Raw genomic sequence first — 23,902 nt, 5'->3', positions numbered from 1 at the left:
TCAAAATGCCATCAGCGTCATTAGCCAGCAGGCACACACACAACTTTTGTTTGTTTTAATTCAGCTACTTTAGATTACCAAATCAAGCAAGCAATTCACAAGATACAGTAACATGGGATATTTTAAGTAAAAAATTAACACTAGCATCATGTACTTACTAGAATGTCACAAAAAAGGAGGTGTAGCAACCTAATCTCAGAAGAAGTTGACAGTTAAGTTTAAAACATTTCAATTGCCAAGGCATACCACACCTTCCTCATGCATGTACAGAAGATTTAGAAGGTAAGTGAGAACTAAAAGGCAACAGCAGAGGTATAGCTGAACAGACAGTAACAACTGCAGCAGCAGGAGTCACTTTGAGAAAGTCAGTTTCAACAAGACAAATTTGTCTGTTCTTACGGACAAATGCCTGACAAAGTTCTGCCCACAGATAAGGAAACTGGGAGACAGAACTTCAAAGACCTGTATGACACCTTAGGCAAAACTTTTTCAAAACACCAATCCTCCATCACAAAGGGGTGGAAAGCAATTAAGAATTAAAGACAGTTAACTTGCCCTTCACTACCACACCCTTCTAAAAAAATTCTGCTAGGAAAGAAGCAGGTCACAATTGCAATGGAGGAAATAAGCTGCAGCAAAATTTCAGAACAATTTAGCTTTTTCTACAAGATGCCCTTGAGCAGACCAATTGCTATGCAAAAACTGTATCTTGTTTTGAAAGAAAAGCTCTTAAGAACTATGGAACAGTTTATTGCAGTTATTTAGACTTGCCACTTAAAACTGGTTGCAATTTTTCATCTATTTCACCCAACTGTAGTTCAAATTTAAGGAGAGAAATGTGTTGAAGAGGAAGAGGTGGTGTTGGGCTTTGTGGTTTTTTGGTGGGTTTTTTTGTTTGTTTGGGGGGGGAGGTTAGTAACGCAGACTGCCTGAGACATTCTTAACTGCTTCTTTAACCCGTTGGCCAAGCGCAAAATTTTTATTTTTCTCATCACACTCCTAGCTGTTAGGGTACAATTGCTCTTCCCCAGCTGCTATGACTCTACTAGTCTACACTACCTTCAACGAGCTCTGATACCTGCAAGTAATTTTGGAAATCTGTCTGCAAACAGTTGGGGGCAGTGGGAAGGAAGAGGTTGGGGGCAGGCAGGTATTTCTTGCTTGTTTGTTTTCAAAAAGGAGCTACTGTGCTAGAGGCTTCATCCTCAGAATTTCCATGAAACATTCCTAGCCCAGAACGATGCTTCTGCTACTAGTTTCCTCAAGCATCTACGTTCGACTCAGCTGCTTATGCAAGCCAAATTTAAAATGCATGAATGAAACGTAGTTGCCAAAATTTGTATTGTAGTCACATGCAAAGAATACTTTAACTTAGTGGATTTGTTCACACAGCTCAAAGCAGGTATATTTTTAAACACTGATGAAAAAGCAACTCATACCTTGCCATGCTTTTCTATAAAGAAAACTGACAGGAGAAAGAAAATTCATCATCCACTAATGAAACAGGCAAAAACCTATCGATATTCACAATACAGTGAAGCAAAGAGCATGATATGGAACTGACTGCTTGAAGTAATTTCAGGAATGCTAAGCTTCTATCAATTTGCTAACATAATATACGGCATATTAAACAAAACTTAGTACTTGCATTAAGTTATGTGGTTCCACACAACCCACTTTGATTGATCCATACTATCCTGTGTATTTCCCTAAGAACAAGTAACTTATGCTTGTATCACAGTATTACAAGTCTGCTTAAAGCAGACTTTTTAAATTTTTCCTGAAATATTCCTGTGCAATTTGTGTGCTATAAAATCTTTATGAAAAATATAAGCATTCAATGCATGAGAAAACATGCATTCTTAAATGCTAGCAAAAAATAACTGTATCATTAAAAAACATGCACATGTGCCATAAATAGATGGCAATAAATTAGGATGCAACTGTATATATGGTATGACTTGAAATACTGAAAAGTAAAATGTATCAGCCCAAATAAAAGTGAGGAAGATTCCATCAAACTGGAGTTATCATCAACAGATGAAGGTTTCAACTTTCCACAAAGGAAATACTTAAGAATGAAGGACTACAATACAATAACCCCTCCTACTGGAAAAACTACTTGGCTATTTAAACATACACCACTCAGAACCTAAAAGCTAAATGACATTCCTGATGTTGTGGCAACACATTTGGAAATATTTCAGAAGCATGTAGCAACTTAAACATTTCAAAATCCTGACCACTGAAGCCTTCAAATGCATTGCAAAATATCTGTACAACGAGACTTAATCACCTCGAAAAACGTTTTTTCCAGAACATGCATGTTACTTATGTGAAGATGGTGTAAAGCTTTGGTAGGTGAATTTAACTCCTGACTCAAATTAACAGTGTACAATTTTAACAAATAGTACACAACGGAAATAATGTAACAGAGATTGCTGCTCCCTGCCTTTTATTATTTTATTTAAAAAAAAAAAAAAAAAGAAGAAACATACCACTGTAATTGGGTAGAGAGGATTCTGAATTGACAACAGGAGAACTTTATTTCCACCAGATGGGTCATCAGTGTTCCCTGGCCGAGTAATCCTCTTACTTGTTGAGTAGTTGAAAAAGGCTTGCTGTCCAGCAATGTATACAGGTTCATCTGCTGCAAACGTTACACATTTCTTTGCACTTTCTACGTTTTCAAACTCCACCAGAGCCTGGCGCTTAAATGGCATCATCATGACATAGCTGGTGAGAGAAACATTACAGTTAAGTTTTCCTATATGCTTACCCAAAACAACTCCAAAGTCCCATAATTATCATCTGTGTTTTTTCTAAATAATTCCTAACAAGGACATCAAAGGAAGGTAGATCTCCCTGCTCATGCTTCCCAAACCCAGTCAACACATTTCTAAAGCATTTGCACAAAACAAAGAAATGCAGCTATAAGATAAGTAATAAGCAGTTCTTTTCCTCAAAAAGTTTAATGGTTTAATGTATAAAAACATTCAACCAATACAACAAACAGTTAATCACTTACTAACTTACTTTCTCGGAGTAACCAGCTCATTCTGAAGATCCTACCATATCACAAGCACTGCTCCCATACAAAACCACAGGAAAAAGCATCATCTGCTCTGTGGCCTATCCTTGTTTTTGGCATATTCACTCATATCATGACAACCACTCTCGTGCTGTTCTGCAACTCAGTTTAGCTACATAGTTCATATTAAGGCCAGGACTAGCTGTGCCACTGAAGTCTGATAGCAGACACTAGGGCATGCAGACAGTGTAACTCTGCTTGACCAGACTTGCCACATACAGAAACACAGAATCTTCACACAGCTAGAAAATCTTTATGCTTTACTAAGTTCTGGATTTCAAATGGCTATCATAACTTATTTAAAGAGGTCCAAGAGACTTTTAAATAATGCTCCCAGCTTGTCCAGAGACATTACTTTATACTGCTTGACATACCATATGGTTCCAAACTTTTCAAGAGCTTCCACAAGATCTGCTTCCACAACTGATTCACACAGCCCTCGGACATGGACGACAGGAGAAACAGAGACTTTGTGATGACTTCCCCCAGCATCCTAGCAACGAAATGACATTTTAAAATTCAACACAGAACAAGGAATACTGCTATCATTAACTAAAATTAAATATTTGGCAGACACTACACTGAGTCCAGAAGCAGCCATCTAAATGCACAATCCAAGCATATTTTAAATAATTTAGATTTTCTTTCCAAACAGGTTGCCAAGTTCAGTTGCTGAAATCTACTTAAAATAAAATGCTTTGCAGATTTAATTAATTGAGTTTGCACAGGCAAAATTTTTCTAATATAAAAAATGCCTATTTAACACTTGGTTGAATTGCAGGAGGTCTTCCACCCTATTCATTGAAAGCATAAAAAAAAAATAATACTTGGACATGCACAATAGCTAAAATATTTCTGACACTCTTCCTTTTTGTTTATGCCAGCATTTGTCTGAGACAGGCTGGGGGGAGAAAAAAGCAAGAACAAACAAGGGCCACCAGTAAACTGAATGAAAACTTAGTATTTTTCTAATGTATGCAGACCTGTGCCCCACAATGCAGGAAAACGCCAGCTCCATACTATACTTGAAATAAACCCAACCTCCCTTCTAATTCTGAACACTCTTCATACATGTTTTTAAAAACTCACAATTTCTGTACATATGGGAATGCTCTCTCTTTTCACCCTAAGGTTGACTACCATTAACAGATTCAGCTGTTGTACATTAGCACACAGAATTCCCACTGTGAACACTTTTCAGAGCTACTGCTATGACTTCAGACAGTCTCAGTTCTGTGTGACTGAAGAATTTGAGTTGGAACCAGCTCATCTTTCCATGCAAAGCCTGAAGTAAGGCTGAAATTTACCTTATATATTGTAAGACACGGGGGTAAAAAAAAAAAAGAATGAAATTATGGAAGCCAATAATGAGAGATAATCAAAGAAAGATTAGAGATAATAAAGGGCACACTAAAATATACTGCAATTACCAGCACCCAAATTTCATACATGTTACAGCAGTGTAAAGTTGATGTATTCAAATTTAGCAACTACATCAATGAGTTTATCTAACAGATCAAGTCTTGTTGATTTTTCACTTTTTTCCATAAGAAGTAGTATAGCATCTTCTGAAACTAGAGAGATTCTCATTTGTAGCACAACGGAGCATTCAGCTCCAGTGATCAACCACAATGATTGCTACTACTGCTACAGACATTCCTCTCTTTCCCATCTGTTTGAACTACAGATTCAAGGAAAAAACACATTCCAGATAACTACAAGATAACTACAAATTGAGTCTTGCGTGTTTAATTCCTGTGTTCCATACACAGCTCTCCCAAAACAATTATGTATTTTTTCTTTAAATCAAGGATTTGACCATTCTGTTTGAACCAAAAGCCAGCACTTCAGACTTTGTCAGACGTCAGAACAAACTGCTGTGTAATTTTTTACGCTTAGCTTACATTTTCTTCATTTGCAGTATGAAAGAGTTTTAAGTGGGAAGACATTTCTTTGAATGAGAGCTGTGACAATTGTGGGAAAACACCACTAGTGATATTTGCATAAGATACCATATATCCTGAATTAATCAGCTGAGGCCTACAGCAGTAGTTGTGATCAAAGTAGTCATAAAAGGTTAATACTTTGAACTGCAAACACTTAGGCAATTGCAGAAGGAACAGAACTACACAGAAGTTTTTATTTTCGGCTTATATGTTCTCTATACACACACACACTTTTCAAAGCTGAAAGACGCACCTAAGGAGACCTTCAAAAGAAAACTACAATAATTACCAGTTTTTCCTGCAAAGTCTATTACTCTAAGGTGTTAAGATAGCAGGCACCTTTACTTCACAGTCTACAGAACAATCAGAAGTTATTAAATCAATTATTCATTGCCCTGCATACTTGTTACTATATGAAGATCCCAGTTAATGCTAGGGGTATGCATTTTCTCTTCTTTTGTTTTCTTTTCTTTAATGCATTTAAGAAATCTCACCTAAAAATATTTCTATGTAATCAGATGGCAAATACAAGCAATGATTTTCTCACTGAGGCAACGATTCATTACGAAGAGCTACCTTACTTAATTAGCACCCCCATACATCAAGTCAAGCTTTTCAGAGAGTGGATCATAACAGAACGGTATTTCTCTCTCCCTCCCCTTCCCACATCAATCTTCTGTTATAGTTTCAGTTCATGTTTCTTTGTCATGCATATCCCTTTGTATTTTTATTTATTAGCAGTCAATTTAAGCTTGCCTACTGAAGATATAAATCTTTCTAATTGTACAAACGCTCTCAAAAATTAAGACTTTTATACTTGCATCTTCAAATCCATTATACACGAGTTATACACACATATACAGGTGTCTGCACTTCTGCAGCTGGAATTATTCTCAGAACCATCAACAAATACAAATTCTGCTTTCTTTTGTAGTTAAAGCAACACTCTGCTTTCCAAGCCAAATTTCCTTCTCCCGTAACACCACACAGAAAGCATCCTTTACTAGGGTGTTGTATAGTAGGAGATTTAGCAAGAATCCAAAGTTGTAACACTGCTGCTACTGTAGTAACTTGTGCAGATGCTCAAGAAGCATAGAAAAAAAAAAACAACAAAAAAACAACAAAAAAACACCAACCAACCACAAAACCCCCACAAAAAAGTGAAATCTCAGTCACTTGCCATGAAATTAAGGACTTATCTACATAGCATTTCAGAAACTAATTTATACAGATAAAACCATTGAGGTTATAAATAGCCAAATCAGAGGGCCTCTGCTTTAGTCAAAACAGTTTCTAATGAGCAGCAGTAAGCAGCAGCACAAAAACCAAGCGTAAGTCAGTCCTGAGCCAGGAAGCCACAACCTAACATTCATAGAGCATATTGGTGAAAGACACAAACGTGTGCCACAGGCATATGTTTGAGTGCAAAAAAGTCTTCACGAAGGGCAGACATACATATTATCATCAAACAAGTTTTGCAGCTACCAAGCTGCAGTATCACACAAATCTAGAACAATCCTTGATTTCCTCCAAAAGGAGAAATGAAAGCACTATACCACATGAAAAATCAAACATGTCTTTAAGTGTAAAGCATCTCCACAGCTAAGATCAGAACATATACAACTCATCCAACTGCTGCCATAATTTCTTCCCAGAGCTGAAAAATATAGGATTTTGACCAAGATCTCACAGTCACTGTACCTTGAAACTACATGTGCTACAGATGGCACACAGACAAAGGTTACATCAAAGCATCTGCTCACATACAGATTAACCACTAACAGCATTTCTCCACTTACAAAGGAATCTTTCAGTAATTCCAACTCCCAGGATGGCGCAAAGGCCCATGCAAAACTCCAACACAACACTTGGACACCACCAAAGCCAGGAGAACAGATTGGCTAACGTTACTGCTGTATCCATTAATATATATGGCTTAAGGGTTTTTGAAAGCTCAGTAACAATTTCTTGAAGAATCATTAGCTAGACAGAAAATGCAATTATTAAAGATGATTGAAAGAGACTTCCCTTCTAAGTGCTCAAGACTAGTAACAAGGACAGAAAGGGTTTCCCTCATAGGAACATAAAAATGCTTAACATTGAAACCAAGCTTCTGTAGAGAGCCGAGGCACAAAGGGAAGTGCTGACATAACCAAGCGGATGAAGCACAAACAAGTTACTTTACGTAAGACTGCAACAGAAGCAGCTTCAAAGAATGGCTGTAGCATTTTAACATCCATTCTTTGGTGACCTACATAGTTCTAGACAACATTTTAAATACATCACTGGTTTCTTACTAAGAAATTACGAATTGCCATTCCAAAAAGGAAGAAAGTCGTCACGGGCTCTAGGATGATGTCTCTCTTGCTCACCAGTTCCAGATCAGAGAATTTTCCACCATTTGCACATAAACGTGTCCTTCATCCTTTCTCCAGACACTTTCCAGTCAGTATATTCACCTTAGTTTTTATTAGTTTGTACTACCTTTTTTGGACCATCTGCTCCTTTACCGTTTCTCTGCTTACCCTCCTCCATCTTTTTCTCCTTACTGCAAAAGGATGGCACTTCTCCTTCATACTCTCTCTCTCCCAGGTACCTAAACATACTGTTATTTTATTTCTCACCATTCAGATTATCTTATTCATTCTCAACTTTTTCCTCTCACTGCATCCCTCTTAAATGCTCTGAAATTGCTTTTATAAATATGACAGGACTTGGGGGGAAAGCCCCACAAGATTGCTATTAGGTATGTAAGCACCCAAAACTTCATTAATGCCTAACTATGGACTGATCTGCACGCAACTGCCTTGCAGGACATCAAGGGTAGCTAAAATTACCACATTATAAAGGCAAGGTGAAGGTACACAACACATTCCCCAATAATCTCAGCTCTGCCCACCGAGGATGGTCTGATGAGGAAAGACTTTCATAAGCCGATACGCAGCATTTCATGCACACTCTTCAGCTGCTGGTTGTACTACATGATGATGGCATTAAAGCTGTTTGCCCTGTCATACATCACCCCTGCTGATCACACCTGCATGAGTTGAGTGAGCCGTTCTGTCTCTTCCCTACAGAGGTACAGGAGACACCTCTCTCCATGCCACCTGGAATTCCTGTAGCTTTGCAGTGACAACAGTTTTTCCAGTACACAGTGAAGACTGTGTCTCAGAAAAACCAAGCAAACAAGACAAAGTTAAGGTTCCATGGCAGTAGAAGAAATATACCAGTTTTGTATATCCTGGATTTTTTTGTTGTTGTTAGTTGGTTGGTTTTGGGGGCTGGTGGGGGGTGAGACTAGGCAGGAGGAGGGGGCTAAGGTTAATCACACCCCATATTCTGGAAGGCTACCTGGCAATTCAGTTTTGTTTTGGATGAGGAGTTTGGGGTATCGTTTCTCTTGTTTACCTCCTCCTAGCACTCTCTACCGCTGTGTCCTTTCAATGAATACAACTGCTACTGAATGGAATACCTGCACTCTGGCCCCTTCTGCTAATTCTGAATCTGCCCTGAAGTGGTCAGGCAGTTGGACTAGATGATTGTTGTAGGTCCCTTCCAACTGAAATACTCTATTCTAGTTTATTTTCCTCTCTGCTCAGCACAATCTGAATCTCCCTTTAAAAAAAAAAACACACAAACAAACACCACCCCAAAACAAAACCCCACACGACACAGAGCATCATCAGGAGATTCAACACGAGGTGTTGGAAGAAGAACTAGTGTGAAGGTAATGTTTTGGGTTTTGTTTTTTTTGAAGGAGGACGACAAAGGAGGGAAGATGATTTACACTTACTCCATAACCGATTTCTAGGATGTACTTCATTTAAGAAATACATATATGAACAAGTCACTGCAAAATAGGTCAGGATCCGAACTCATTGCCATCTAGCGACTGTTCCTGCAACAGCCTGTGAAAGACACGAAGCAACGGAGTTGTGAAGCGAGCTGCTTTCCATTTACCACAAAGCAAGAACACTGCATGCAGGAAGTTACAGCAGAGTAGCTGATAAGATGCAAGTTCACATCCCTATCTTACCTTGTGGTAGCTTGTTATGTTTGTGTATTTAGACACCGCATCTCACTTCCCCAACTGTAAGAACAGGGATAATAGATCCTCCTTATTTCACAGAAATACTTAAGAATAGGCATGTCAGAGACAGCGAGGCAGGTGGATGCTACAGAAAATACAGGTTGTATAAATACAATGTTAATCAATGAAACTGAAATTTAAGGGAGGGGGAGGGGATGGAGCTGAAAGGCCCTCCAAACACCCTCAAACACAGCTCTTAATCCACATTCTCCAAGTGTCCTGACCCTCTGCTACACTGTGATTCTGACTTCTTTGCAAAGAAGGCTTCACCACCACTCAACATTGCCTCTGTAAAAGTCATTCTTCCACATGATACTCTCCCCCACAGAATACTTCTGCAAGACCAATTTCTACCCCTCCCCTGGTCAGTATTCTGGTCTGTTCCTGGCTCTCCATGCTCCTCAGCCTTGAGATGAGCCATGAGAAAAAGGATACACCTCCGGACTATGAGGAGTGTCCACATGAATGGAAAAGAGGAAAAAGAAGAGCAAAATAAATCTTGGTTTTCCCCATCTGGATCTCACATACAGACTTCTAGGCACGCATTGGAAAAAATAAACAAAACAAACCCAACCAACCAAAAAAAACCCCCAAACTCTTAGAGGCATGAAAAGCTTATTCAACCCAATGAAACAATCCCAGAGGAACAGGAAAATGCCACAATAATAAATATAGCCCAGCAGGAAGACCCGACCAACCTGATAGCAGGGTCCTACCACAAAACAGTTTTTATACAAAGAGAGCATATAATCCATATGAGTGTACAGTTCACCAATATTCTAGGACGCATGTTAGGAAATAAAACAACAGTCAGGCTACCAGACTCCTACCACTCTTTCTATCCCAGTCACCCATTCTCCCCATTTCTCCTTCTAATTCCCCATTCCCTATAGCTCCTCCTTCTTCATCTTCACTTATTCTTTTACTGCTCTCTTCTGAGCAGCCCAGGACACTTAAACACTTCTTCCCATCTCTCAGCCTACCTTCAGTCTTATATGTCTTTGCCCTGAGCCACATACAACTTTTATAAGCTAGGAACATTTCCCTGGAGAGAAACGAGTAAGATGTCACAGAATAAATGAGTTTCCTGCACGTTTTTTTAATCTATTAGAGAAAAAAACCCTAAAATTCACATCAACTAACTCTAATGAATAGATCCTGGCATTATGCTGTTAAAAGCCCCACATAAAATTATTAACAAAAGCACTCAGTCGTTCATTTTTCACATATCCACTTGATGTTATAGCTTATTCTTAAGAAATTAGTTTGATCTCTCTTATCAAGACATCTTCTGCCTCTCCAATAGTGGACTGTGAATACAGCTTTGCCAATAAATCACCAGAGTCGGTGACCACGAACCAGCTTGAGGCACACTGCAACTGACACAAGCTGACTAAAAATCCTCGTGCTCTTGACTTGCCACACATTTCTTTCGGTTTCTTGACTCACAAGACTGAGCGCATGCCATGAAATCCAAAATGTAAAGTTACAGACATACTCTGTGCTCTCATTACCTAAAGGAGCAGGGCAGTGTGTCCTGCACATTAACTGTGATAAATGGAGATACTAAGGTCAACATGAACAGAGCCAGAACCCAGAATGAAGGAAAAAAAGAAAAAATTAAGAACTAGCTGATTTCCCAAAATACTGCAGAAAAGAGGAAAGGCAAGAGCAGTATCTTGTTCCTACCTGAAACGCTGCATGATGTCCAGCTCTCCTATGTGACAAAATTTCAAGATAACTTAAGCAAGCATACGGATTTCATTCAGAACTGGCCTTTAAGACAGAGCACGGTGCCAAGCCTTTACTGCGACTTGACGATGCTCTGTCACAAGAACTACAGAATTAAAAAAAAAGTTCTCTCCAGAGGTGTATCATCTTTGTTGAAACTTATCGGGGGACTTTTGTACTAATTTAGCAGGTACCCTCTCTACCAAGAGGTTTAACTGACAGAGAGATGGTAACAGTAAATGTCTCTCATTACCCTATCCCAGTGCTAAGCAAGTTCATTTTAAGCAATCATGAACCAGAGGTATTCTGAACTTCAAGGTCTGCCATTAAATCAATGTTTTCTTCATCTGGCTTTTTCAAGTGAGAAACAGAGAGAAAGAGCCATCGAAAAGAAAAATGGTTACAATCAGCCAGACAACTAGTTAGCTAAGAAATCAAACAGCAGACACAAAAGTATCGCCAGCCCAAATTCAGGGGTCAAAGACTATCCTGATACTTAGATACAAATTCATGAAGAATAAAAGGTACGTAGCAAAAAATTTAGCGAACCAGTGTGCTTATGAGCATTGTTCGTGGGGGAGGGAGAAAGTAGAAATACAAACGACTTTAGCGAGAAGGCGATCATTTACGATCAGCCTTATCGCCGTATGCTGCCAGACACAAAAGGTAAAACAGAAGGATGAAAGAAATCCTCCGCCTCGCTCTCCTCCCCCGCTCTACGTTTCTATAGTTACACTCAGCAACAGGGCAGGCACAAAACTTGCAGTGGCAATATCCCAAAAGGCAACAACCAGCCCACGGGAGAGAGACACAATCTCGGAGCTGCAAAACCCAAATCACGCCTCTGTAGCAGACTGCAAGCTCGGTCCCTTCCCCCAGGCGACTACGGCCGCAGACAATTAGCCGCGCAAGCCGCGCACGCCTGCGGCGGTGAAGAAGGCGAGAGGGACCGGACCCAGCCCGGTTCCCGCCCTCCCTCCCCGGTGAGGAGAAGCGCAGCCCCACCGGAAGCGCCTCCATGCCCGGGAGAGAGGTCCGGCGGGCTCCCGGCCTCGGGAAGGCCGCGGGGCCGGAGCCGCCGTCCCCGCGGGGAGCCCGCCTCCCGCCGCCCCACGGGCAGCGGGGGGAGCCCCCCCCACACCCACCACCACCGGGGAAACGGAAGGCGGGGGGGACGGGGAACGACGTCGCCAGCCTCGCCCCGCGGGAAGGGGCGGGCGGCTCGCAGGCCCCCCCCCCCGCCGGCACACTGACGGCAGGCGCCCCCCCCCCCCGGCGGCCCCCGCGTCCCTCACCCCGCCCGAGAAGCCCCCGCCGCGCGGCGGGGCCGGCTTGTCCCGCCGGCTCTCGCTCTCCTCCGCGCCGCTGTACTCGATCTCGCCTTCCTCGGCAGCGGCGCTGGGCTTCAGCCGCTTGGCCTGGCTCTCGTAGGCGCCGTCCTCCTCCTCCTCCTCCTCCTCTTCCTCGTACCGCTCTCCGGACGACGGCGACGACATGGTCGAGGGAGGGAAGGAGGGAACGGCCCGGCTACCGGCGGGGGGAGGCGACAGGAGAGCGGGGACGGAGCGCGGCGGCGGCGAGCCCGAAAGATGCTCTGCGCTCCGCTCCCCCGCACGCGCCCCTCCCCGCGCCGGGAGCGGGTCACGCCTCCCCGCCGGCCAGCGACGCCACGATTGGCTCCCAGTCGGGGAGGGGGCGAAGACGCCGAGGAGACGGGCCAGCAGGCATGCCCATCGAGCGCCGCCGGCGCAGCGACTGGGCGGGGAGCGTGCCCGTCACCGCGCTGCTAGGCCGCCTCGGCACCGCCCCCTCCCCTCCCTCGCTCTTTCTCGTCTGAGGGCTCGGGGGGAGGCAGGGAGGCCGCGCCGAGGGATCCGGAGGGCCCTGCCCAGCGCCCCCGGCCTGCGAGCCTGTTCCTCGCCGACCGCCTTCCCCCCGCAGCCCCCACCGCCTTTGTCTGCTTCCCGGCGCCGCCGGCTGGTAAAGGCGGGGGGGGGGTGTGGCGGTGCGCTGAGGCGCGGGCCCCGGCGCAGCGACCCGCGGGGAGCGGCCGGTCCGGCGGCATGGTCGGCGTGTCCCGTCTCCCAGCCGTGAGCTGCCAAGGTCACGGAGCCCTCAGGCCGCTCCTCAGGCACGGCCGTGAGCTTCACAGCTTGCCGTTAGCCCCGGGCCCGTGAAGAGGAAGCTGGTCCGCTTGTTCTTGTGGGCCAGCAGGGTCCGGTCTTCGTCGAGTGAGAAACAATATACCGCGCTAAATATGCTTCCTACAAGCTCGGTGAGCTGCCCGGACAGCCGTCCGTGTCCCCCCTAGGGCTCTGTTACTGGCACTGCCGTTTCTAACGGTGCCAGTGTGTGCTCATAGCATGGCACTGCGTTGCATACAGACAGGTCTGCTGGCAATGCGAACGGCGGGTGGGTCTGCTCAGGGAGATGCTGCTGAAGGTGACTCTTGGAGCCCATGCCTGTCTGCATAGAATCGTAGAACCATCGAACAGCCCAGGCTGGAAGGGAGCTGGAAAGATCATCTGGTCCAACCTTTCATGGGAGGGAGCCTAGACAGGATTAACCAGCGCCCTGTCCAGTGGCATCTTGGAAACCTCCTGTGATGGGGACTCCGCCATGTCCCTGGGTTCCAGTGATTGGCTGTTCTCACTGTAAAAAAATTAACGTTGCTACTAGTAGCCACTCTTTAAGTACTGGAAAACTGTGATGAGGCACCCACCCCCACCCCAAGCCTTCTGTCCTGCAGGGAAATAAGACCTAACTCCTTCAGTCTTTCCTCATAGGGCAGGTTGCCCTGCCCTTTGATCATCTTCATGGCCCTCTTTTGACCCTCTCCAGCCTGTCCATGTTTTTCTTGAAATGTGAGGACCAGAACTGGACACAGTACTCCAGGTGCGGTCTGACAAGCACTGAAGAATAGAGTGGGATGATCACGTCTTTATCCCTGCTAGTAATACCCCTGTAGATGCAGCCCAGGATCTGATTTGGCTTTGTTGCTGCAGCGCAGCACACTGCTGATGGATGTTCAGCTGTTGTCCACCAGGACCCCCAGGTCCCTTTCAGCAAGGCTGCTCCCCAGCCACACAGATCCCAGCCTGGACTGGGCTGTTGGTTTATGCTGTCCCACATGCAGGACTTTGCACTTGTCTTTTTTAAACTTTATACTGTCCTTCCTAGCCCACTCTTCCAGCCTGTCCAGGTCTCTCCATATGATGGCTCTCCCTTCTCATGTGTCCACCTCAGCACCCAGTTTAGTGTCATCAGCAAACTTGGTGAAGGTACTTTCAATTCCATCATCCAGATCATTTGGGAGGATGAACAGCTTGGGGCCCAGTGTCAGTCCCTTGGGGACCCTACTTGTGACAGGCTGCTAGCCTGAGTAAAAAAGATTGACCACCCTCGGAGTACAGCCTGTTGGCCAATTTTCTACCCATCTTGCAGACCACTTACCCAATCTGTATCTTGCCAGTTTGTCCAGGAGAAGGCTTCCTCGTGGATGGAAGCACAGAAAGAAGGCTTTCAGTGTTACAAATGGCTTACAGGACTTCATAGCTGAATTAGTTTCTGCTGCTGCAGCTGCCAAACCCAGGTGGATGTGGAGTGGAACCCTGCTGAAAGTAGGTCAATGGAGAATGGGTATAGGATCGTGTGAGTAATTGCTTTTTCAGTTGAGCAGCCAAATAAGAGGGAGGGAAGTAATTCAGAAGACAGCCAAAATAAGTGTTATTCTTTTCTCTTTGTTTTGGTGAGGGAGGAAAAAAAAACAAAACCCCACACTTGTATCAAACAAAACATGTTGTTCAACCTGAAATGGTAGTTGTAAGCTAGAAAAGAAAGCAAATGGTTTGCTGTTTAAACATTTTCTGTTATCCTGAAACCCAGTGGTAAAGGCACTCTTCCAAGTAGTGGGAGGAGGTTCAGTTTCCCATTCTGCCTGACATGATTTGAATCTGCATCTCTCAGGTAGCTCATCTAATCATCTTATCTACAAGCACATATATTTGATTTAACTTAACTTGCTGTGTTTCTCACCTTCTTGTTTTCTCTTTGGTCTTTGATTCTTAATTTATGTTTTTCTTTCAGTATTTCTTATACTTTTACTTATTTCTCATTTTTAACAAAAATTCATTACAACTTTGACAGCATACAGTCCACAGGGCTGAAGCTGTACATACATCTGTTGTAGTTTCAAATAGTCAATGAGGAACATGCCATCTGTGAATATTAAACCTACTTTTCTTGGCACTTATTTCTAAATGCACTACTGATATTACTGCTATGGACATAAATGCTTACTTGCCAGATGAAGTTTCTAGTAAATTAGTTTTATCTGCTAGAGCTCTGGGATTTTAGCAGACATTTACACCATACCGTTGCAAAAAATAACAGCCTGAGAAATCACAGAACATACCAGAGTTATAGTCACAAAATGGCACTGAAATGCTGCAATAATTAGATTTTCTGCAATAATTAAATTTTGTTTCCCCCCATGTATTTAAAATTACTATTCTGAAAATGAGGAAATTACTGTTTAACCAAATTCTTATTTACTGAGTGTTCCAAGAAACAGAAAAGTTTCAGCATGCTTCTGTGCAGCATATGGACTCCAGTGTCACTTGGTAGCAGACCCTGCTTTGCCGACTTAATGCAGTATTTAATTACTCCACAGTGGAGATGTTAAGATATTTTTCATATTTAAGTTGTGACATTGAGGCTTCCACAGTAAGCTACTGTGAGCAGGCTTGGAGCACTTGTTCTTTCTGCCTGTGCTTCATGCATACAAAAGGAGGGAGGGAATATGGAAATACATCACAGTTATGTAAGTTTGAAACTGAGCTGCTGAATCTGACTCAGCAGAAGGATTTCACTGTTATGTTGCTTGTCAGAGCTGCTTCTTTTGTATAAAAGAGACAGAGAGATGAAAGGTGCTAATACTGCCTGAAATAGTTCTTTTCATACAAATTTTATTACCTGGAGCTGATAAACAGAAGTCATGGTTTCAGTCCACTACCCTCCAATAAGAAAAGCAATTAGTGTTATTTGCGTACCACCATGCAGTCAAGTACAACCACATAATTACATAAAGAGCAGAACAATGACATGAAGAAAAATCCCCAAACCCGGTAGAAATTTAAACCACTTAATTATGCACATAGTGTGGAAGTACATGTTGTTAACAGTACAATTTTCTGTTCTCTTCCTTTCCTGCCTTGTGTTTCTTACATCCTTTAGTGTAATTTATATTACATTCAGCTATTATCTCATTGTAGCAAGGAATGTTTCTTACCATGCGAACACATTACATTTCCAGTGCTAAGATCAGTGTATTTTAGATGCCAGGGAATGCAAGTAACAGCTAGAATAAAAATGGGAAAAGGTTTTAGTTCACTTGGCCATAAGGGAAAAACAGTTAGCATGAGTTGATCCAGTAATGACATTCGTAGTGGGATGTTAACAAGAAGGTGATACCTAAAAATGGTCTGGATATGACTTTCAAATGTGAGGTGAAACTAGTCCTTTAGCCATCACACATTACTGTGCTGAGTGTGTTAGGGGCGATATTACACCAAGACCTGATCTACCCTTTTCGTCTGAGTCAGCAAGAGGTGACATAAAAATGGGTCAGACCAAAGGTACCAAAGCATCCTATACTGGAGAGCTGCCAGCCGTGGGCTCATATAGCAACATGTAAAAACCAGAATGCATGGAGTGAGTGTTCCCAAGTATACTTTGCAGTTTCCAGCCGTCAGCAGTTTAAGGATTTTCTGAGTCAGAAGCTGCTTCCATACCTTTCTGTTTAATAGCCTTAAGCTGGCTCTTGCTTAGTCTTTTTTTTTTTTTCCCCCATTTATACTTTTTGCTTCCATAAAGGTTCTCCTATAGTGATCAGTTCTCTGATCTCGTTATGTCTCACCCCCAGGTTGCATGTCTTCACGTGCACGTTTGATGGAAACCAATGCCAGGGACCTTCCCGGAACTTGAGGAGAATCATAAGTAGACATGCAGCTTGTGGGGAAAATGTCAGCACATTTCTCAACACATCGACATGAGGGCTGTTAGCCACGGTTCTCCCCCGCTGGCACGTTGTGTCTGCTGCTGACACAAGCTGTTGCAGCTGAGGGCACGCAGCTGCAGAAGCCTCAGTCAAGAACTGAAACCAAGAAAATGCCCTTTTGAAGGAAAAGTAATTGTACCACAGGGCTAGATTAGTATAAACGGAGAGCTCTGCACAGCTTCTCTGTCACAGTATGATGCAGAAGACATGCCACAGGGGGATGCTGGCAGGATAGGGTGGGAGGAGCATGACACCCTGAGCCCTACCAGTAAAGGTGCCTCAGTGGCCCATGTAAGCGTACGTTGGTGGCAAGGGAGGCTCTGCTGCTGCAGGGTTTCATTCTGTAGTTCTTGCTCAGCCAAAATTCAGCTGTTCTGACCAAGGATGGCGTCTTGACTTAGTGGGGGGGCGACAGCTCTTGGAAAGTTTTGCATTGCTGGAGTTTGCACGTTCAAGGCTTAAGGCCTCCCTTCCAATAGCACAGCGTGGCTTTCCCACATTAATCATTTTGACTCATCCCCTTTTACCAAAAACTCAGGAGCCCACCAACAGTCAGTGGAATCGCGAAGTTACGTGTAGCACATAGTGTCAGGTTGAATGTGGAGTCTGGCATGTAGCACTGTGAAGGAAGGTTACACTGGTGTTTGTTACCTACAGCTGAGGTATGAGTGTGCAAGGGTTTTGTTCCTTTTTTTAATTTAGTCTCAACAACTTAAGAAATGAGTGCTTTGACCACCCTCCTGCTGGAAGTTACCACTGCCTCAGCTGCAGAGGGATGGTGGAAACACCAACATACCTGGACAAACTAAAATGGAAAATTTTTCCCCGTTCTTATTTTTTTTATTTTGATTTGGATGTATCCATGCTCTCCTCTAGGCTGGACAGCACTGACAGCTCCTTGCTACTTGCCACTCTTTTCAATCCACCAGCAGTTTATAGACCCCTACATTTGGGTACTCATTACGAGACTTCTGAAGCCAAAAACCAGAAGTACTGAGCATGCAATACACTAGTTACTGTCAAGAGAATCTATGGCTGCTCAGCATGTTTGACACTGGCTTGAATACCTAAATTGGTGTGCACTTGGGTCAATAAAGAGCTGTGGTAGAGGTCAGATCCACTGACTAGTAAGGACTTAAAATCATAGCCTTACACAGCAGAATTGCCAAGCCTTGCACTATTACCAGCACTTTCAAAAGGTTGACAAATATTTTGGTATTTATTGTTTCTTAAAGCATCAGACTCCAAGTAACTCCAAGTTTAATTCTCTAAATAAACTTAGAGAAGTTTACCTCTGTCTAGTCAGTACTTCTGAAAAAATATTTTAATTCCTTTGATTGCAACTGAAAAACATGATCCATAAAATCTCACAAGAAAATCTCAGGTTTTCTTTTGGATGTCCTGACACAACATTTTCAAGTGTTTGAGTTTATTACCACTGCTCTTCTGTATATACAGAGTCAGTGCGCACACAGACGTATGCATGCACACACACACACAGAGTTTAAAAGCAATGACGCTGCTTTATTTCTCCTCAGACCAATCTAATACTAGGCAAGTCACTTAAACCCGTTGCTTATAATCAGTCACTGTTTTTTCCTCATTTTCTTACACCTGAGCTGGCAACCTCAGAATTAATTTTCAGCACTGACTGCAAAATAAAATTGCATTATCTGTGGAATCAGGCCTTAAGTATTTCAAGTGGTCCGTTGAAAAGTATTAAGAATACATCTGGCCAAAAGCTGTCTACATATCAGTCCTCTACCTCTGCAGCAGACTGCAGCACCTGCTCACCTCACATGGCAGTGACGCACTTCCCTATGGTAGTGAAAAATAGAAGAAAACAAGTCATTCTTTTACCAGCGGAAGAGCTGAGGAGCATGCTCTGGGCACGGTCTGGGCTCCCTGTGTGAGTGGGAGGAAAGCAAAGACCGAGCACTTGCTTGCTACCTGGCCACAGCCTGTCCAGTTCACCAAGTTAAAAAGGCAACCTGACAGGTCATCCTGTGGTATTTTTCAGACCTGAGCACAGCAGAGGTACACCAGCAGACCAGAGCCACTACACTTGTTTGCACTAGCGCAGCCACAGCAGAGATAAAAGTCACAGTGTCACAGCTCTCACGCAGGTATGGGGGCCCTGGGGAAGTAGTGGTGGTGGTGTTTGGTTTTTTACCTTTATCATTTGTTTGGTTACCAGCATTCTTTCTTGGATGGACAGTGTAACATCTGTCTAGTCAGTACTTCCTCTCTCTGGTTCAGATCACCTTTCTCTGCATAAATACTAGACACCATTTGTTCTTCAAGACACTGTAATGGCACTTTCACCTCCCCATCCAGGGCTGGTTTCGTTTCTTCTGGGCTGTAGCATAAAGTAACTGCAGTTCTGAAATTTCTTCTTTTGCTGGCAGGTTGCTGATCTGTCACCAAGTCCCGAAGAGGTGGACAGCTCCAGTGCTGTATAGATGTGCCACACAGAGGTGCTTTGTTTGCATCTCAAAACAGCCATCCCACACACCCTCTTGGCAGCAGGACTAGCTTATCTCTCCAGGGCTCTGGTGTAGGTGAAATAAGCAGCAGAGCCATGGCTGCCTTGCTGTCCTAGAAGACTACCTTTGCCCATGCCTAAAGTCGGTTCTGCGGCTGCTACGCACATCCCTGGTCCCATTAAATCAAGGACTTTGCAGTGTACATGCAGTTCACTTGTGTGCACATTTGCTGTGCCCTGTGCATAGCAAACTGCTCTGAAAGAAAGCCAGGCAGCTTCCTTGTCCTGCCTGGCTCAGGAAATGGGGTCACAGAATCGTGAGGGGTGAGCAGGACATTGGGGTGTTCTAGAGTGCGGAGAGAAAAGAAATGCCCCCGTAAGAGGCCCTTGCTACCTGTCAGTATAATACTTAGGGCTGCTCACACAACATAATCCTGGGGCAGCTTCTCCTACTGAGGAGGCAGACAGCTTTCCCGTCCCATGGACACAAATCATGCCCTTAGCCAGCTTTGAGTCTTGCTTACAACCTGAACTGCCATCTGTGGTCATAGTTATCCAGACACCAGGACTGTCCTCCCTCTCTTAAAATAGCTGCTCCATTTTAAAGACAGAGATTTTGGAAGCGTTTTTTGTTCCTGAGCATTGTATCCCCCAAGGAGGAATGGGTCACAATTCTGGATTTATATTAGGCAACAGTTCCTAAAAATGAGCAGTGATCAATTTGCGAAGCAGGGGTTGTTTCCCAGAATCACTGTTTGGTAAGCACCTGTGAAGAAGAGCTACCAGAAAGGATATGCGTTTCTAAAATAGACATTTAGTTGATGTTCTGTGGTTTGTGTCTTGCTCTTTGATGGGGAAAACTTAACTGGAGCATAAGGCTCAGTGTCTAAGCGAGAGAATGTCTGAGAGCCAGGTGCTTTCCTACAGGTTATTGTATATTATTTCTAATCTTGATCTCCTTTGTCTCTTTCCAACCAGGATGGAGCAGCGCCACTGGACTACTTTGCTTGCTGTGGCAGGAATGCAGCTTGGTGATGGGTTTTGAACTGACTGGTAAGCAAGAATGTCCACAGAGTGAGACTGGGTGCAGTGCAGAGGTTTCCCCACCCTCGTGCTGTCTGGAGATGCTACCTTTCCAGAGCACGAACCAACGTCTTACAGATATCTTTGCTTGGGCTGCCAGAGTGGTTTTAATGTACATTGTACAGCACAAACACTTTGCAAGCTCAAAGCAGTTCTGCTTAATAATGTCCTTGTGCTGTATGTGGTACATGAGGATTAGTTTTATTGATTATCATTAAAATGTTGTCTCCGCTTATTTTTGCCCATTACAAAGAATGTTCTGCTGGCTAAAGCCAAATAAAATGTTTTGTACCATTTCACCTAGTTAGCTGCAATAGGCTTGACATAAATCCTTTGTGATTTCCCTATAGCATAACTTTTGCCACCTTCCCAGACTCCCCAAGCAGGGCACTAGCACAAGGATTTTGACTGCAACAAAGGGGGTGAGTTGCCAAGTATTGCTTCAATTGCTTTCACAGGGAGGAAAAAGGAAAAAAAAAAGCAAACCCCACTTTCACTTTGCCCTAACTGACAGCATCTAAACCTGTTTCAATTAAATGGTTGCTGCTGCTGCTGGCAGCCAAAGATGACAACACTGTGGTGGGGGTAGAGGAATCAGGCTTGGTGAATTCATGGTAGGTATCTGTATGCAGTCAGCTTTCTCTTACGCAACTGCAATACAATTCACCACCTGAGCTACTCCACAACTACTACTCCTTTGGCTGGCACACTCTCCCTGCCTGAGGAAATGCTGTTTATACAAATAAGGTCTGTGAAGCATCATTGCTGACTCTTTTAAGAGCTCCAGTGACTTGGCTAGGAAGTTGCACTTGATGAAGCATGTCCTTAGGGTGTCCTTGATACACTTTCTTGGGTGACACGCTTCATCTTTTCACACTCCACTTCATAGGAGCATTCATGCATTGTCCAGCTGAGCCACACATTTAGGCAGGCTACCTACCATACATTGATGTAAGATAAGTAATTTTAATTATATGTGTGAGCAAACTTTCAAGATTTTTTTTCATCTTATGATGTCTGTGCTGAAGAAGAGTTGCTGCTGAGAAGAAATCATATATATGCCAGGAAGAATATATATCTAGCACAAACTGGTTCTCCAGTAGAGGAAGTTTTTTGCAGCCTCCTCTGAGTTTTCAACGTAGCTGCAGCTTTTGCTTTTAATATAACAAGGCTTCCTAAAATGCATGTTCTGAGTCATTAGCAGCTCATTACAAATGTCAAATATCAAGTAATTAATAAGAAAATTTACTCCCAAATTAACCCAAAGAAAAATCTAGTGGTCCAGAAACAGTCTCATTAATCATTCTTTAGACCAGTACTGCCCATCCTAGAAATCAAAAGTCATGAATTAGCCCTGTCCTGCTTCCCTCCAAACCATGGCTTGAAAATCAGAAGTAATTTTTTTGTGGTTAAAGCAGTCTGAATTATTTTGTCCACCTTGTGGTAACTTGAGACTGTAGATCTCATATTTTGATCATGTTTTTAATTACGATTTTAAGTCCCCATGATGGCTGCAGATTTCCTGTTTAAGAAAGCCAAGATTCTCCCACACCTGACTCTGTTTTGGGTAAAGAAACAAATTTTGTTACTCTGCTAAAGCTGCAGGTGTTGGCCACAGTGAATACAGGTGGTATGTTTCAAAGACAGCTGATAATCTATAGAATCAGGTAATACATTGGATTGATTGTGAAGTTTTATCTTTGGATGCCCTTTTGATTTATTTTTTTGTTTCTTAAAGTTTTTGCCAGAGAAATACTTTTTTTCCCCTTGCATTTAGGATTTTGCATCTTAGATGTTGTTTCTACTGGAGTGCTTCAGTGACGATTTTAAGATTTTGGTACACCACAATCCACCAGGGCTAAAAATGCAGCCAAATTTTCTGATACGATAGTGGAAAACTTAGTCCAGGAGCTTTATAAAAAGGCCATAGGAAATTCTCAGATAAAAAAATTGAAACATCACAAGTTTAATACAGAACAGACATTTTAAATGTTCTCATAGCTGAAGCCTGCACAATCGGACTGTTGTGAATTAAAAGTTTGGCTCTGTAATCATAAAAAAAAAAAAAAAAAAAAAAGAAAAAGGAAAGAGCCGTGAGTCCTTGCAATGAAGCATTTCCAGATTTCCGGTATGTTTTTCAGGGGGTTTTGTGACCAAGTCTATCATTGTGTCTTACCCTGGGATTTCCGTGATCTTTAGGCGTTATCCTTAGGGGCACTACACAAGTAATCTTGGCTACATCCACACTGTGAGCGGAAGAGGGCCTGGGCACACCAAAACCATGTCCTCTTGACTTCCAACCAGCCTGGTGTCAGCTGCGGGCTGGGCGCCACGTGTCTGCCCCAGGCTGGAGGGACGGATGGGCAGGCTGAGCCCCCCATGCCCAGTGTCCATAGGCTCTCCCTGCCTCCACGGGTCTCCGGGGCATATATGCAAGCGCAGGGGCTGTGGCTTGGTCATCAGAGCAGTCCTGGACTGCCGTTCACTGCAAGGTCAGCATCACCCGTGGCTTTCTGGGGCTATTCCTCCATAAAAAAGTCACCTACTTTAGTTGTACCAGTGTTGTTAGATACAAGCCTCATATAGAAACATGTGGGCATGCCAAAGGGCGCTTTATCCGGCATTGCCTGGGGAGAAGGGGGTTGCTCATACAACTCCCTGCTAGGCTGCTTTAACTCTGTTGCTAAAGATTACACTTCAGCAGCAAAGCTGTGTAGGTGCAAAACCTGTGTGTATGCTACGCCTAAATTGGGGGCGGGGGGGGGGGGGGGGGCAGATCTTCACATCTATGGGTGGGAAATAAGTTCTTATCACCTGCTGCCTGCAAGCCAAGCACACCCCCCTTACATCCAAAGGCCCAGTTTTGCCCTGCGGATTCCCCAAACACCCTCCCTCCCTGCATCTTTGTATGTTGCTGCTACTGAAACAGGAACTGTTTGTGTTCACAGACTTTAGCAGATGATGCAGTCCTTTTATCTCCCTTTGGCATCTCTCTGCCAGTTGCCGATGCAGCCACGTACACATCTGAGAGCGAATTTTCTAGGACAGCACTGTGAGGCAAAATGCCTTCCGTATTTATTTTCTGTCTCCTTTCATCCTAGCTCCTCCTGCCCCCTTCTCTGAGCCCTTTTTCATATCTTCCTCCCCTTTTGCTGGTCTCTGTCTGCAAAACCAAACTGGTACTTGTTGCTGGTGCTGGGACCCTATGTAGGTCAACCTTTGTGAGTCATGAATCTGAGCTGCAGTGGCCCTGCAGCCGCTTCTTGATGCAGGAGGGTAATCGGTCTGATCATTTCTTGTGCCAGTTGCCCCCACCTCTGTTCTGCTTCCTTGGCAGACACCAGAAATGCCATGCCATGCCAGCCCACCCAGCTGCAAGCTGCACAAAAAACCCTGGCTCATCAGGCCAGGAGTCCAA

The 23,902-nt window shown here is 43.6% G+C and overlaps 2 protein-coding genes across 2 annotated transcripts in view; one reads left to right on the top strand and one right to left on the bottom strand.

The window, feature by feature from the left end:
- Nucleotides 1-12,494, bottom strand: part of HNRNPLL (heterogeneous nuclear ribonucleoprotein L like) — a 30,005-nt gene extending 17,511 nt beyond the window's left edge. The window contains exons 1-3 of the mRNA XM_030007260.2: nucleotides 12,154-12,494; nucleotides 3,466-3,584; nucleotides 2,499-2,736 (exon numbers count right to left, since the gene is read on the bottom strand). Coding sequence (XP_029863120.1) covers nucleotides 2,499-2,736; nucleotides 3,466-3,584; nucleotides 12,154-12,354 — 558 coding nt within the window. The 5' untranslated portion in view covers nucleotides 12,355-12,494. The remainder of the gene's footprint in view (nucleotides 1-2,498; nucleotides 2,737-3,465; nucleotides 3,585-12,153) is intronic.
- Nucleotides 12,495-12,705: 211 nt separating this feature from the next.
- The window catches only part of GALM (galactose mutarotase), a 28,759-nt gene continuing 17,562 nt past the window's right edge, over nucleotides 12,706-23,902 (top strand). Inside the window, exons 1-3 of the mRNA XM_030007264.2 lie at nucleotides 12,706-13,089; nucleotides 18,937-19,042; nucleotides 20,380-20,454. Of these exons, the coding sequence (XP_029863124.1) occupies nucleotides 20,436-20,454 (19 nt within the window). The 5' untranslated portion in view covers nucleotides 12,706-13,089; nucleotides 18,937-19,042; nucleotides 20,380-20,435. The remainder of the gene's footprint in view (nucleotides 13,090-18,936; nucleotides 19,043-20,379; nucleotides 20,455-23,902) is intronic.

The sequence above is a fragment of the Aquila chrysaetos genome, chromosome 2 (genome assembly GCF_900496995.4).
Source record: "Aquila chrysaetos chrysaetos chromosome 2, bAquChr1.4, whole genome shotgun sequence".
In the NCBI taxonomy this organism is placed as follows: domain Eukaryota; kingdom Metazoa; phylum Chordata; class Aves; order Accipitriformes; family Accipitridae; genus Aquila; species Aquila chrysaetos.
This window is presented reverse-complemented; position numbering and strand designations above follow the sequence as displayed.